Source organism: Colobus angolensis, unplaced genomic scaffold (genome assembly GCF_000951035.1).
Source record: "Colobus angolensis palliatus isolate OR3802 unplaced genomic scaffold, Cang.pa_1.0 Scaffold137, whole genome shotgun sequence".
NCBI classification, from domain to species: Eukaryota; Metazoa; Chordata; class Mammalia; order Primates; family Cercopithecidae; genus Colobus; species Colobus angolensis.
Window position 1 is genome coordinate 4,389,172 of NW_012114455.1, and position 14,274 is coordinate 4,403,445.

The 14,274-nt window shown below is 49.8% G+C and overlaps 1 protein-coding gene across 3 annotated transcripts in view; it reads left to right on the forward strand.

The window, feature by feature from the left end:
- The window catches only part of FLI1 (Fli-1 proto-oncogene, ETS transcription factor), a 126,906-nt gene that overhangs the window by 67,857 nt on the left and 44,775 nt on the right, over positions 1-14,274 (forward strand). The window contains exons 2-4 of one of the 3 annotated variants that reach the window (XM_011934658.1): positions 4,047-4,258; positions 10,473-10,643; positions 13,913-14,067. In XM_011934658.1, the coding sequence (XP_011790048.1) occupies positions 10,612-10,643; positions 13,913-14,067 (187 nt within the window). In that variant the 5' untranslated portion in view covers positions 4,047-4,258; positions 10,473-10,611. The remainder of the gene's footprint in view (positions 1-4,046; positions 4,259-10,472; positions 10,644-13,912; positions 14,068-14,274) is intronic. The other 2 variants (XM_011934657.1, XM_011934659.1) reach the window with 2 other exon arrangements.

Consider the following 14,274-nt stretch of genomic DNA (forward strand, 5'->3'; position numbering starts at 1 on the left):
GTTTGGGGCCTTATCTCCCCAAATCTTTTATTCCACTTAGTGGCCCTCACCTCCCTTCCCTTGCCCATATTAGTTTTTCAAATTCAGCCCAGTGAGTCAGAGAGGGAACCCTTCTCCTTCGTCTTCTGTCTCTTCACAGCCCCCATGATCTATCACTTCTTTTCTCCACATTGTAATGGGAAAAAAAGTTTTTGGTCTAGCAATGATTGCAAATAGAAGGGGGATGTGTATGTGTGTTTGTGTGCGTGTGTGTGCATGCATGCATAACCAAAGCGGTATTCTCACAGCTCAAAGGAGTCAGAGGTCATCATCAGAAAGGTTTCATGGAAACAGGAAGCTCTCAGGAAGATCTCACTTACCTTACACAATGGCACAGACAATTGTGCATCAGGGTGAAAGGCTAAAGAAAGGTTACTTGCAGCAAAAGGAACCACAAAATTAAGACACAGAAGCATACCTGAGAGTAGGGCTTGTCTAGTGGAGCAGTGAGAATAGTTAGAATTGGACAGAAGTTGCAGCAAGAGGAAGTTGTGCAATGTAAGGGTGGCGGGTGGGACAAAGATGACCTTTGGAAGACAAGTGGCTGATAAGAGATTTGCTGTGGTCCATCTCTAGGGAGCTCTCTGAGGGTTTTAAGCAGATTGTGGCAGGATGACTGCGGTATTCACAACTTGCAAGGGAGCTGGATCCAGCCAGGGAGTGCGCGAGGTGTACTGAACAAGGGAAGAGCATGTCAATGGGTCATCAGGGAGGGAAGAATCTCAGAGAGAAATGCCCAGACTGGACAGTAGTGTGAGGCATTCGTGGTGAACCAGGACGCTCTCCTCCTACAACATTGCCACTTGATTGGAGTTTCCTTGATTGTGAACTACATTCTTAAGGAAACTTCTATTCCAAAATGAGTTCAGACTGGTTTTGTGCCCTTTCTACACCTACACTCTATCTCATCACTTGTTTTTTCTAGCTGTGTACCACTCACTTCCTTAAGAAGTCTCTCCTAGGTCTGCCTCCAGAACCACTGGCTTTGTGTTCCCTATGTACTCTCTCTGCTGTAAGTCTTGATTTTGCCGTCTCCATGTCCCCTTGGACAGGACAATCCTGTGTTCACTGTTGCCTGGCCCACCCTCTTTGGATAATGATGAGAGGAACTTTTTGCTCGTCTATTGGAGCATCACTGTGCCCAGTCCTGCCTCCCGGGCTTATTTGCCTCTGATATTCCATCATCTTCTCCCCCAACCTAGAAGAGAGAAGGGAAAGAAATTATTTTACTGGAAACTCCAAGGTTCATGAATGATAAACTAAGAATGTAAGCCATTCTCTACAGCAGAAGATGCTACCTGATTCCTGAAATGTCATCTCTTTTTGTAGCAGGACTGTGGTGCATGTTCTTCACCCTTATCACCAAAAGACACTTAGGGGTCATAGGTGGCAACGTGTCCTCTGCTTCCAGTGTGGAACTCAAGGAATTTCATGGAGTCAGGGCCAGCTGTCTGAAAGGTTGCAATGTCACCCTTTTCAGCTCGGAACCATAATTCCTTGTGCCCAGATAACAGTCCAAAATTTAGGATACGAAGCCAAAGCTGATCTCTAGTTGAAATCAAGGGTGGATATGATAACCAAGAAACAAACGGTTCTGACAAGCACAGCTTTACTCTGAGCATGACTCAAGGGCATCTGGTAGAAAATGAAGAAGGATCTCAGCAGATATTAGGTCTAGGGAGATCCCCTCGGTTGGAGGATGTAAGTGTTTTAATATTGTGTGGGCAGCTCTGCTTTGAATGCATCTCTGGATGCACCTACACTCCAAAGCCTTCTGGTGAAAAAGCAGGACTCATAGAGCATATTCCAGGATTTTTTCCCTGATCCCAGCTGAAAACAGCTGTAAAAGAGCCTCCCTTTTTGAATTATGGCTGTGTGTCTGCTGGGGTGGAGAATGGCCCTGGGAGAGAAGAGAAAGCCCATGGAGCAGGTTGTAATTCTGCAGGCATATGAAGAGCATTCATTCTGAAGAAGACATTCAATTCAGGAATGTGAATTACACAAGGAAAGTAGACAAATCCCAGCTTTAACAAGTGCTGTTCACCTATCACTACATTTTCAAGTAAAGATGGTGTATGCATTTGCTAGGGTTTTCATAACACATACCAGGGCTCAGTGGCTTAAGCAAAAGAAATTTATTTGCTCAGAGTTCTGGAGACTGGAAGTCTAAGATCAGGGTGCCAGCAGGGTTGGTTTTCCTCAGAGACCGCTCTCCTTGGCTTGCCGATGACTGCTGTGCCCTCACGTGGCAGCCCCTCTGTGAGCACCCTTCCTTGGGGGCTCTCTGTGTGTCCAAATTCCCTCTCCTTCTGAGAACACCAGTCATATTGGATTTGAGCCCACCCTATCAGCCTCATTTCACCTCACCCCCTTAAAGGTCCTATCTCTAAATACACTCACATTCTGAGTACTGCAGGTAAGGGCTCCGGCATATGAATTTTGTGAGGTCACAAGGCAGCCCCTAACAGGTTGCCTAAGAGACTCTTTGTTTGAATGTTGATAATCATGATATCTAACATATTCTGAGCATGACTCACTATGTGCCAGAGACTGTTCTCAGTACTTTGCATGTATTATCACACCTATTATTCACAATTATAGATTATATAATTATTGATTATAGAGATTATAGATCAATTATAGATGACTACCATCTTCTCTGAAGACTTACTTTGGTGTAATTATATGGCTGCAGTGAACACTATGCCCTGGCCCCTGACCTTGGATGCCTGTGATTCGATGTGACATGGAATAATGGAAGGCTCTTATCCTCATGTTTTGATTGGTAGCAGATCTCCGGAATGTGCAAGGTTTTTTAGTTGTTGTTGTTGTTGTTCTTGTTGTTGTTGTTGTTTTGAGACTGTTGCCCAGGCTGAATGCAATGGCACGATCATGGCTCACTGCAGCCTCTGCTTCTGGGGCTCAAGTGATCCTCTCACCTCAGCCTCCCAAGTAGCTGGGTACATGCCACCACATCTAGCTAATTTTTTCTTTCTTTCTTTCTTTTTTTTTTTTTTTGATAGAAACAGAGTTTTGCCACATTTCCCAGGCTAGTCTAGAACTCCTGGATTCAATCGATTCTCCCACCTCAGCCTCCCAAAATGCTGGGATTACAGGCATGAGCCACCATGCCTGGCCAAGGCTTCTTTTCTCAATCCATGATCTCCCAGAGTCACACCCAAGTCAGTGACGGAATAATATGAGTGGGAGGACCCAACAGTCTCTTTCAGAGAGTCTTGCCCTGACTGGCACTTCACGTGCCTGAGATTCCTCTTTCGTCCTTTGGCTGACTGAGTCACCAACATTGAGATCTATAGGATGCACCAGCACCTCCTGGAGGGCCCTCAGCAAACCGCTGAGCATTTCTTACAAGCTACACCCCCAGACCAGATCTTCTCACATAATCCACCTATCGACTCTGTGCTAAAGCTATTTTTATCCCTGTTACAAATAAGGAAACTGAAATTGGCCTGGCCACAGCCATGGGCCCCACCCTTCCCTTGTGTGACCTTGAGCAGCACACCTAGCCTCTCTGGGTGGATCTCATTGGCCTTGCCTGGAAAATAAATGCTGGATCTCATCTCTCCCCTCACTGCTGATGACTCCACTCAGCTCATAAGAGGCATTTCTGCTTATGCCTGGAAGAATTTAGCATTCAAACACCACCACAGTACTACATTCCATGCCAAGTCACCACTATTCTTGGCCTCCCTATCTCCACCGTCCCTTTTGGGGGTCCCAGACTACAGAACCAATAAATGAACCCACTTTCATGAATCCTCCATCCCCACTCCACTGCCCAAAGTCCGTCCTCACCCAGGTAACCTGCAAACACCCATCTGGTTTGCATAAGGGCAAATCTGCCCCCTGGAGTGTGAGTCAAACAGGAACTTCCAGACAAGCTGTCCTGGGGCAGCCCTGGGCCACCTTGCCAGCTCAAAGCAAGAGTGCCACTTGCTTGGGTGAAGAGTGACACTGGGCTTTCTGTCTCTTCTCTGGCCCTGCAGGAGGCTCTGTCGGTGGTGAGCGACGACCAGTCCCTCTTTGACTCAGCATACGGAGCGGCGGCCCATCTCCCCAAGGCCGACATGACTGCCTCGGGGAGTCCTGACTACGGGCAGCCCCACAAGATCAACCCCCTCCCACCGCAGCAGGAGTGGATCAATCAGCCAGTGAGGGTCAACGTCAAGCGGGAGTATGACCACATGAATGGATCCAGGTAAGCTCGCCAGGCCTATGCAGGACTGGAGGAAAGCGCAAAGTCACCAGATCTGCAGTAAGTGGCTTCTGGCACTTACGGTTTTTGCAGCAGATGGAGCTCTGGAGCTGGGCCAGGAGGCCTGTGTCAGTCTCTAGAGAGCTAAGGCAGAGAGGGCCACAGACTGAAGATGGGATGGAGTAGGCCCATGCAGCCCTCAGAGGCCAGGTAAGAGTCAGGCCCCAAGCGCCTGTGCAGACGCTCATGGAACACTTATTTCTTGTTAATCCCAGGCCCAGGTCCAGTCGTCCTGGGGACAGCTTAGCAGTAAGCTACTCTTCCCTGTCCCGTTGAAGATACTTAACCTCTCTGGGTGGGTCTCAGCAGAGCAAAGGTGGCCAAACCATTCTTTAGTAAGAGTGGAGAAGGGATGAGGAAGGTAGATGCCTGCGGGGACTCACTGTGTCTGGGAGTGGGCAGGCACCTGGAAAGTGTGCATGAAGGAGGTGCAGTATTGGGCCAGTTCAGGCTTTGCCTGTAGAAATGGAGATAGGAAGGTCCAGGGAGAGAAAATCACAGGGTCATGGAACAGGACAGTGGACAGGCAGCCTCAGTTTCACGTCCTGCCTCTGCCCCTTGGGCAAGTCATGGAAATCCCTCAGAGCCCCAGCTTTCTCCTTTCTCAGGCAGGACTGGGATATTCACTTCCTCACGGCTCCTTACTCTAGCATTACTCTGATGCCGCGGGGAAAGGACCCGGGACGGTGCCTGAGACGCGTTAGGCAAGTGCTCTGTAGTGACAGTGATTGTTAGGAGCAAAGACCTGAAAGACAGAGAACATCAGTCTCATTCACAAAATATCAGGTCATCTACTGGGCCAAAGGCACAGAGATGAAAATAAAAAGTACGAGAGGGCCCTGAATGGCAGGCTGAAAACATGTGCCGGTTATTCCACAGCCAGAGGCTGACTTGGAGCACACATGACATTTAACCTCATGAGAGCAGTGACTTGAGACTAGCGAGCTGACAATCTTTCCGCACAGAGGGTAGGATGGGAGAGTCCGAAAGACAAGTGAAGAAGTTAGTAAAATACCCCAGACAGGAAATAATGAAGTTCTGAACTCAGTGAGGGAGTGATTATGGAAACTGAAAAGGACAGATACATAAGGGAGACAGCGAAGAGATGGTTAACAGGGCTTAGGTGAATAAAGTGTGAATGAAGGGGGTACATGACAGGAAAGAACCAAAGGCGACTAAAGCCTACACATTTTAAAGGCTGGTGCTGTGAGCAGCTGCAGAAAGGTGGCACAGGAAATGCTTTAGGATGGGATGTCAACGTTCTCTTTGAGATTCCTTGTGAGCAATCGGTAGAACATCCAGATAAAAATGTCTGCTAGGCTTTGGGAACTGAAGCTCAGATAATCTTTCAGGCCTGGAATTTAGGTTTGGGCATCATCTGTAAGGAGTTTGAACTGTGAAAGTGGATGAGGTCACCGAGGAAACCAGTCTGGATTGAAGAGAGAGAAGGGAATGAGCGTGGTTGGGAGGGAGAACTCCAGAGCAGCCCGTGGCCTCAGCCCTGCCTGTGGGAACTCCCAGCCCTACCACATTTCAACCCCACTAACCAAAACCAGCGACTGGGATCTCAGCCACCTTTCCAGATCCTGGGATTTCAGGAAGGCTCAGAGGTTCTGAGCCCACAGCCCCTCAGATGAGTCTCTCTCCAGAGGTAATTCTGATGGTGCCGGAGTTCCTAACAGTCGAAGGACATGGTGTGTTGAACATTTTCCCATATTATCTTACCACTTGTTCCCCACTACTGTCCTACGAAGTAGTTACTGTAACTTCACTGTTACACAGGAAGGCAAGTGGGGCTTTCAGGGGAGAGTGCTTTGTCTAAGGATTTAGAGGAGGCAAAGCTGGAGCCCGAACCCAAGCATGTGGTTCCAGCCCCACGTGCTATCCGTTAGGCACCTTTCTGCTCCGTCTTCTCCTGTGTCGTGCTTTTGCACCACTGCCTCATTCCTGCCAATGCCCACCCAGTGGGGAGGCCTATTCTACGATACCTCCTAAATGGGGCCCTTCCACAAGGAGCTCCCAATGCTTGTTGAAGATCCAGATCCCACTGTTGGAGTTTTTTTTTTTTTTTTTTTTGAGATGGAGTCTCACACTGTTGCCCAGGCTGGAGTGCAATGGCTTAGTCTTGACTCACTACAACTTCCGCCTCTCAGGTTTAAGCAATTCTCCTGCCTCAGTCTCCTGAATATCTGGGATTACAGGCACGTGGCACCACACCTGGCTAATTTTTGTATTTTCAGTAGAGACGGGGTTTTACTATGTTGGCCCAGCTGGTCTTGAACTCCTGACCTCATGATTCGCCCGCCTCAGCCTCCCAAAGTGCTGGGATTGCAGGCGTGAGCCACCGCGCCCGGCTTTGTTGGAGATTCTCTGGCCTGTTGTAACCTGAATCCGCCCACTCCTTACCTCCACTGCCCCTGCCTGGTGTAAGCCAGCAGCACCCCTCCTAGGCTTCTGCAGGGGCATCCTGCTCTCCCCACTTCCTCCTGCCTTCCTGAAGTCTGTTCTCTGGACAGCAAGCAGCCAGAACCACGCTTTCCTCATTTGTAACCCTGTTGCTCAAAACTCTTTAATGGCTTGTGACAAAATGCAAAGCCCTTAGCATGACCCCACCATCCCTCCAACATCCTCTCTACTGCCCCTCCATCCCACTTCTTCCCTCCACGCCAGCCTCATGAGACTCTAGCTGCTGCTCCTAGACCCCCAGGCACCCTCCTGCCTCAGAATCTCTTCCCCTGGACTCCTTCCTTCTGGAACATTCCTACTCCATCTAGTCATATGACTCTCTCCCTCACGAGTTTTGGGTTTCTCTACCTGAACTTCACCTTTTCAGAGGCCTCCCCTGGCCACCTGATTGAAACCGGTGCCTCCTCACTCTTTACTCTGCTTAGCGTGTCCTAGTTCTTATCACCTCGCTCACTGACATGTGAGCAGGGCCTGAAACGGTAGGTGCTCAATAAATTGTCGTCAGATAAATAACTGAATGAACACATGGCTGAGCAGACTCAAAAGAGAAGGTGCTTGTTTAAGGTTAGGACACAGACCCAGGTCTGCTGACTCAGCCCCAGCAATGCTGAGCCTGCACCGACGCATGGGCTTCTGGGTTCCGTCTTCATGCTCACTGAAGACCCATGGGTATTTGTGTCTCTGGCGGGAAGGAAGTATGCCGCTCACCACTCCCTCCCCTGCTTCCAGAGAATCCTCAAGCACTCCAGGATACTGATCCTGGGCCAAGAGGGCCCAAGGAAACTGATTTTCGGAACCCACTTGCCAGCTCATACCTGGCTCCAGTCACACCAAAAGCCAGCTGGAGAGGGCCTGTGTGAATATTCCAGTGAACAGACAGGATATTTCCCTGGCTTTGGCTACATAGAGCAGCAGCCTCTGCTTTTGAGTTGTTTGTCTTGAACCAGACCATCAGCAGGTAACAAAGTAGGTTCAGAAAGACTGATGTCTTCTCACCCACCCTAGGCAAGCAGAGACAATCCTGTGGACTCTCAGAGCCAAGCAGCTTAGGCACGGCTATCGCCAGCACCCCACAAATACTTCCTAAGGGCTCACATGAAAGCTGGACTAGTGGCTAGCAGGAAGCAAGGAGTTTTAGAAAAATGTCATTGCTTACAGTGGAATCATGTCAGACCCCGTCATTTAATTATGCAAAAAGCAATGACAGAATGAAATAAATGCCAGGCTCTTTAAATCTCTCATCCTGAACACTGTGCGTCTCATATCCTCTGAGTATTACTGATAATGACAGTTTGTTACTTACATATGATTTGGTTGTTTGCAGTGGTCTAATTTGCCATAACACAGAAAGATAGGAGAGGATGTTGTAATGATTCTGAACTTCAGATGAGAAAACCAAAGCAGGGCATACAATTTGAGATCGCTTGGCTCAGGGGCTAGACCTGTGCTGTTCAATGCAGCAGCCACTAGCCACAGGTTGCTACTGAGCACCTGAAATATGGTTAGTTGAAAATTGAGATGTGCTCTAAATATAAACCGCATACTAGATTTAGAAGACTTACTATGGAAAAAGTGTAAAGTATCCCATTGATTATTGATTATGCTGAAATGATCATCTTTTGGCTATATTGAGTTAACATCTTAATATACTTTAATATATTATTAAAATTCATTTCATCATTTTGTTTTATTTTAAAAATCTGCCTACTAATAAATTTAAAATTATGTAGCTCGGCCAGGCGTGGTGGCTCATACCTGTAATCCCAGCACTTTGGGAGGCTGAGGTGGGAGGATCACCTGAGGTCGGGAGTTCAAGACCAGCCTGGCCAACATGGTGAAACCCTGTCTCTACTGAAAATACAAAATTAGCTAGGCATGCCTGCAATCCCAGCTACTCGGGAGGCTGAGGCAGAAGAATTGCTTGAACCCGGGAGACAGAGGTTGCAGTGAGCCGAGATTGTGCCACTGGACTCCAGCCTGCGTAACAAGAGTGAGACACCATCTCATAAAAAAAAAAAAAAAATTATGTATCTCGCACATGTGGTTCCCATTCTACTTCTATTGGACAGTGCTGGGCCACAGTGTTCTGGACTGTTCTGTGATTCACAGTGCATTTTTTCTGTGTTCCTTGACAGCATGAGCTTCTGAGTTATATCTTCATGCTCACTGGAGACTCATTGGCATTTGTGTCTCTGGTGGGAAGGAGGTGTGCAGTGTGCCTGAAGCTACCATGTCCACTTGCTTTTCACCCCAATAACAAACCGTCTGGCCCAGGGGCAAAGAGCCAAGTGCAGAGACTGAGGTCTGAGGATCTCAGAGACAGGTGGCTTTCCCATGTTGAGGGAGTTTCGTGCTCTCTTCCTTCATATCTTCCTGTTGTGGTTGACTCTGTTAGGCTGGGCTGCCTTGAAACGGTATGGCCCATAGGTTCTCTTTCGCATGTAGACTTCAGCAATTTGATCCAAGCTGTGGTCTGCAAATAACTCTCAGCTGCATCCTGTCTCAACCACAGGGATTGGGGAAAACATCCCGTGAAGAAAAGAATATCAGTTTATAGAGGGAAATGCAAGACTTGCCTTGTGAGCCTGGCAATCAGGACCAGAGTTCAGCGCTAACCTGCCTTGACACTCCCTGGCCTGGCCCCCAAGGTCTGGATGCCCTGGACAGCTAGAGACTCACATTCCACACAGAGAAGGATCAGCTCCTGTTCCACGGACCTTGTGCCTCTCTGGCTGTGAGTCCCGAGGCCCCTTTCTAAACTCCTGTGTTCTGAACCTTGCAGTATGAGACATGTCACATGTAACCTGGGTGGGGAGGCATACACAGGATCCTGGAAAAGTTAGCAGCATCTACTGTGTATGGAGATGAAAACAGCTAGTGGATTAGGGCGATGGCTTTATCATGGGTGATGCTTTTTCTTTTCTTGGAATTTGCTTTTAAGTTATTGCATCTCCTTTTCAAAAACAAAAGAGTCACATCTATGTCCTACAGATATCCTAAAGGCAATACAGATTGTTCAATTTTTGCACAGGGTGCATACTACGCAGGAATCACATGCCACGGGTCCTAATGCAACCATGTGACTTAGGTAGCCCTCGAGGCCTCACTTTGGCCGTGTGAACATCAGGTATCCTTTGACAGTGAGCCTGGGCTCAGATTTGCGGGTCTGATGATATGCCCAAGTTCAGTTGCTCTGAGTTGACTAGGAAGGGAGAGAGGATCTTTTTATAGTCTAAAGAGGTAATCTTCGGGAGAAGTCTTTGAAATCTCCCTTCATCCAAACACCCAGGATTTCACACCTTGTTTTAAATTGCCTAACAGATTGCAAAGGTTTTTTGGAAACCAGTAGCAATGTTCACAGAACACACACAAACAGAACTCGAGGAGTAAAGAGCTATGACCAGCAGTGGGAATGAAAGACAAGGGCGACCCTGCCCTCCGCAGCTTTGCTGTGACCTCTGTTGCCCTGAGATTACACCCTTGGGGCCACCGCCGCCTCCCTGCTCTATTGTGGCAGCCCCAGGCTCTCTTGTCACCTGTCCCAGTGCTATCAGCTGCCAGTGGGCCCCAGCCCCATGCTAGCTGTAAACGCAGGTCTTAATACAAATTAGCAGCAGTGCAGGCAGGCTGAATGGCAAAACCTCGTCCCGCGCTCCCCCTCCCGCTTGTTTTCATCAAGCCCTCTTCACAGGCACCAGCTGCCTCATTAAAGAGCAGCCTTTTATGCTGGGCTTCACCTGTACCCACCCTGAGTGGCAGCCGTGGAGCCCCATGGCCGCACGCAGGGCTTGCGCTGGCTGGAGGAGGCACGGTGCTTGGGAGCTGCAAGAATGGAGGGAGGTCTGGCAGGCGAGCGGGCGAGGTATGGCTTTCCTTCTTTCTCTCCCTGAGCAGTGGGAGGAGGGCCAGCTGGGCAAGTGTGGGGAACCAGGATGGTGCCAGCCCTTCTCCCTAAGGACACCGGCCCACAGGTCCTAGTACAGAAGCCTGGCACCGAGGACAGGGCCTTTTTCCAGAGGAGAAACACCCTAGCAGGCGAGGGGCCAAAGTGATCACCTGTCCAGCTGGGGAGCAGGTGTGTGCACAGGGCCGGGGGGAGGGAGAGAGGAGGAGGGAAGCAGAACTGGGAGAACGTCCATGGGTCAGTGAATGAGGAGGTTCTGCTCAGGGAATGAGTATCCGCGGCCACCCCAGCAAGAGAGCCCCCCTCCTCCTCTGCATCCACTTTCCCTTCGTCTAGGTGTCCGTGGCTCCTCTCCTTACAAGGTCATATGTTAGGCAGGTTTGGGGAAATGTTTCTTTCAGCTTTTCACATTTATTTTCCTCCATCCCTGGCACCTGGGACCAGCCCTGCCACCTGTGCCTACTGTACATGACCATAACCCTAAAGGTTCACTCCGTTTCAGTGAGTCCTGAGGTGCTGACTTCTCTGCACAGCAAGAGGTCAGTTTATAACTCAGAAATCCCCAGGGGCCCGGCTGATGTGGAAAAGAATTTTTCCAAAAATCGTCTCACCCACTGTCCACAAAGGGGAGGAGCCCGTGGAGTGTGCCCTCCTGTCCCACCATCCCCTGCCCCCTGCTGTCGTTCTCCTTCCCGAAAGACCCCTGCCCGGGCCCTCTGCCCTCTTGCTCTGGGCATCCTCCAAGGGAAGAGCATGCAGTGTGGAGCCCCCTCTCCCACAGAGGCCGCCCGCCAGTGAAAACCTTGCTACTTGGTTGCAGGCCAACTGAATCCTTCAAGCTTCTGCAGCACGTGGACTGTTTCACAACTGACAAGGATGCAGGGAAAGGCTGCCAGGTCGTGCGTGTGAGTGTGTGTGTGTGTGTAATGTGTATGCATGTGTGTGCAATAGCTATGCGTGTGTGTGCGGATGAAGTGTACGTGTGTGTGTGCACGTTCTCTGTGTTGAAATGTGTGCTTCCATGTGGATGAAGTATGTGCGTTCTGTGTGGGAATGTGTACAGTGCATGTCTGTGCATGTGTGTTGAAGTGTGTGCATGCATGGGAGTATGTATCTGTGTGCACATGTGTTCTCTATTAACGTGTGTGCATGCATATGGGTGGAGTTTTGTGCACATGTGTTCTGTGTTGGAGTGTGTGTGCACATGTGCATGCATGTGTGCGAGTGTGCGCCTGCAGTTAGCCCCAGGGCGGGTGAGGGGACCCAGTGCACTCCAGCCAGAGCTCAGCTCAGATGCAGGCACCAGGGTCTGACTGGGACTGCTTCATCTCAGGCCAGGTCCTTCCGCAGCCGAAGCCAAAGGGCCAAACGCTGGTGAAAAGCCCTGATGTGCTACTGCCTCCCCTCCACTGCCATGGGGATGTTAAACCTTCAGCAATCTGGGACTCTGACGGCTGGTTCTTGGTTCTCTGCCTGGAAAAACAGTAGGCGAATAGTAAAACCTTAAATTCTAACATGTGTGAGTTATACATCTTATTTTCATTTTCAGCCCATGTTCCCCTCTGTAAGACATCAGGAAAAAATTACCATCTGACTTCTAATATCTCAGTGGAGCATTTATCTCCCAGCTATGATAAGTGATCTTCAATATTTTTTTCCTTTTAGATTAAGAAACAAATTCATTTAATTTTCTTTATTGAATGTGCTCAGGCCTCCCCGCCCTGCCTGGGTCTCAGGAAGCCCTGGGCTGATCTCCCTTCTTCTGGGTTAGTGACTGCCGTCCCTGCTTGTGGGATGGGTGGGTCCCTATCTGGCATGGCCCTGCTCCTCAAGGCCTCGCTGTGGTCCGTTCCTGCTCCTGGCAGGGGATGGAGAACAGTGGCCAGGCCTTTGGAACGTCCGGAGAGGTTATGTGGCCTAGAGTTGGAAGGCTGTAATCTGAACCTTATCTGAACTCCTTGGTCTGAAGGCCTGGTTTGGAGCTTTTGAGAGAACTGGCTGTCTCCCAGGCTGCCAGAACCGATGCTTCCTGCTCAGTATAACGGCGGTTACAGCTCCTCCTTGGCCTTCCCATCATCTCCGTTGGTCCTGCTGCTGCTGGAGTGGCTGAGCAGCAGGCACTGGGTGTGACAGGATAGCACCTCCCCCAAGTATGCTGGAGGTGTGTGATGCTGGGCTGGGGGGCATGCAGAGTGTGTTTGCCAGCCTGCTTTAGGGCACCAGGTGGCCATGGGTGGGACGTCACCCCTCCAGACAGCTGCCCAATCACCAGTGCAGCAGAATACCAAGTGCTGATCAAGTTCTGTAGTTCTAGGCTAAGTTGGATGATCTGCTTTCTCCCTTGTGAATGTCCATACTGCTCCACGGTGAGCTTGGGGTCAGGGCTGCAAAATGCCACAGGGCCACCACCTCTCCATCAGGTGGAAGTTCCTAGATTCCATTCCTTCTCCAAGTAGCAACCAGCTCTTTTGCATGTGTGCTTGACAGTGAAGCTTAACACAGAAGACCTGAGTCCTGTTTCCACCTTGACTAGCTGTGTGACTCTGAGCCAGACAGACCTGTCTCGATTTCATTAACCATGAAAAGGAGATAGTAACCCTTGCTGTGCCTATCTTGGGGGTTTATTGGGAAATTCAAATATAACAGTGTATGAGAAATGCATTAAACTTCTCTAGGTACAATAGAAATCACTCACTGAGAAAGCATTTGCTGCTCACCTCCTATGTAAGAATATTAGGGTTAAACAAAGAGAGTGATGACCATCCTCTCAGGAACTCAACAGTCAGGAGGCACAGGCCAAGCTAAGAATCAGGCAGTGTGACAAGTCCTTAAAACCAAGGCGGGCACCAAGTGCTGGGGGACTGTGGGGAAGGTGTGTCTGGGAGCATGGACTAGGTTGCCTGGCAGTGAGGCTAAAAATGTAAGCTTCAGTCAGACAGGGAGGGCTGCGATGCCACACAAAGAAGCTCAGACCTTGGTCTGAGGGCACTAAGGCGCTGCCAGAAGTTTTTACGTACTGTAATTATAGGACTGGGCTGGGATTTGAAGGAAATGCTGGTGGCAGCATGGAGGAGAGAAAGAGGGCATCATCATCGTCATGGCACCAAGTGCGGCTGGGCAATGGCTCCATGGTCGTCATCAGAGCCCTGGGGCTCATGATTCGGAGGCTGGGGCGAGCTGCCCTGTCAGTGCTGACCGCCCCTGGGCTTTGTGTCTTCCCACTGTAGGGAGTCTCCGGTGGACTGCAGCGTGAGCAAATGCAGCAAGCTGGTGGGTGGAGGCGAGTCCAACCCCATGAACTACAACAGCTACATGGACGAGAAGAATGGCCCTCCTCCTCCCAACATGACCACCAATGAGAGGAGAGTCATCGTCCCTGCAGGTAATTCGGGAACCAGGCTGCCTGGGCGCCATTCACTTCCCCACTCTCTTCGGGGCAGGGAGCATCTAAACCTTTATCTAATACTCTATTCCCTATGGAATTGCAAAATGGAGAAAGCTGCACACGGGCCGGGAGTGGTGGCTCACACCTCTAATCCCAGCACTTTGAGAGGCTGAGACGGGTGAATCACTTGTCAGGAGTTCAAGA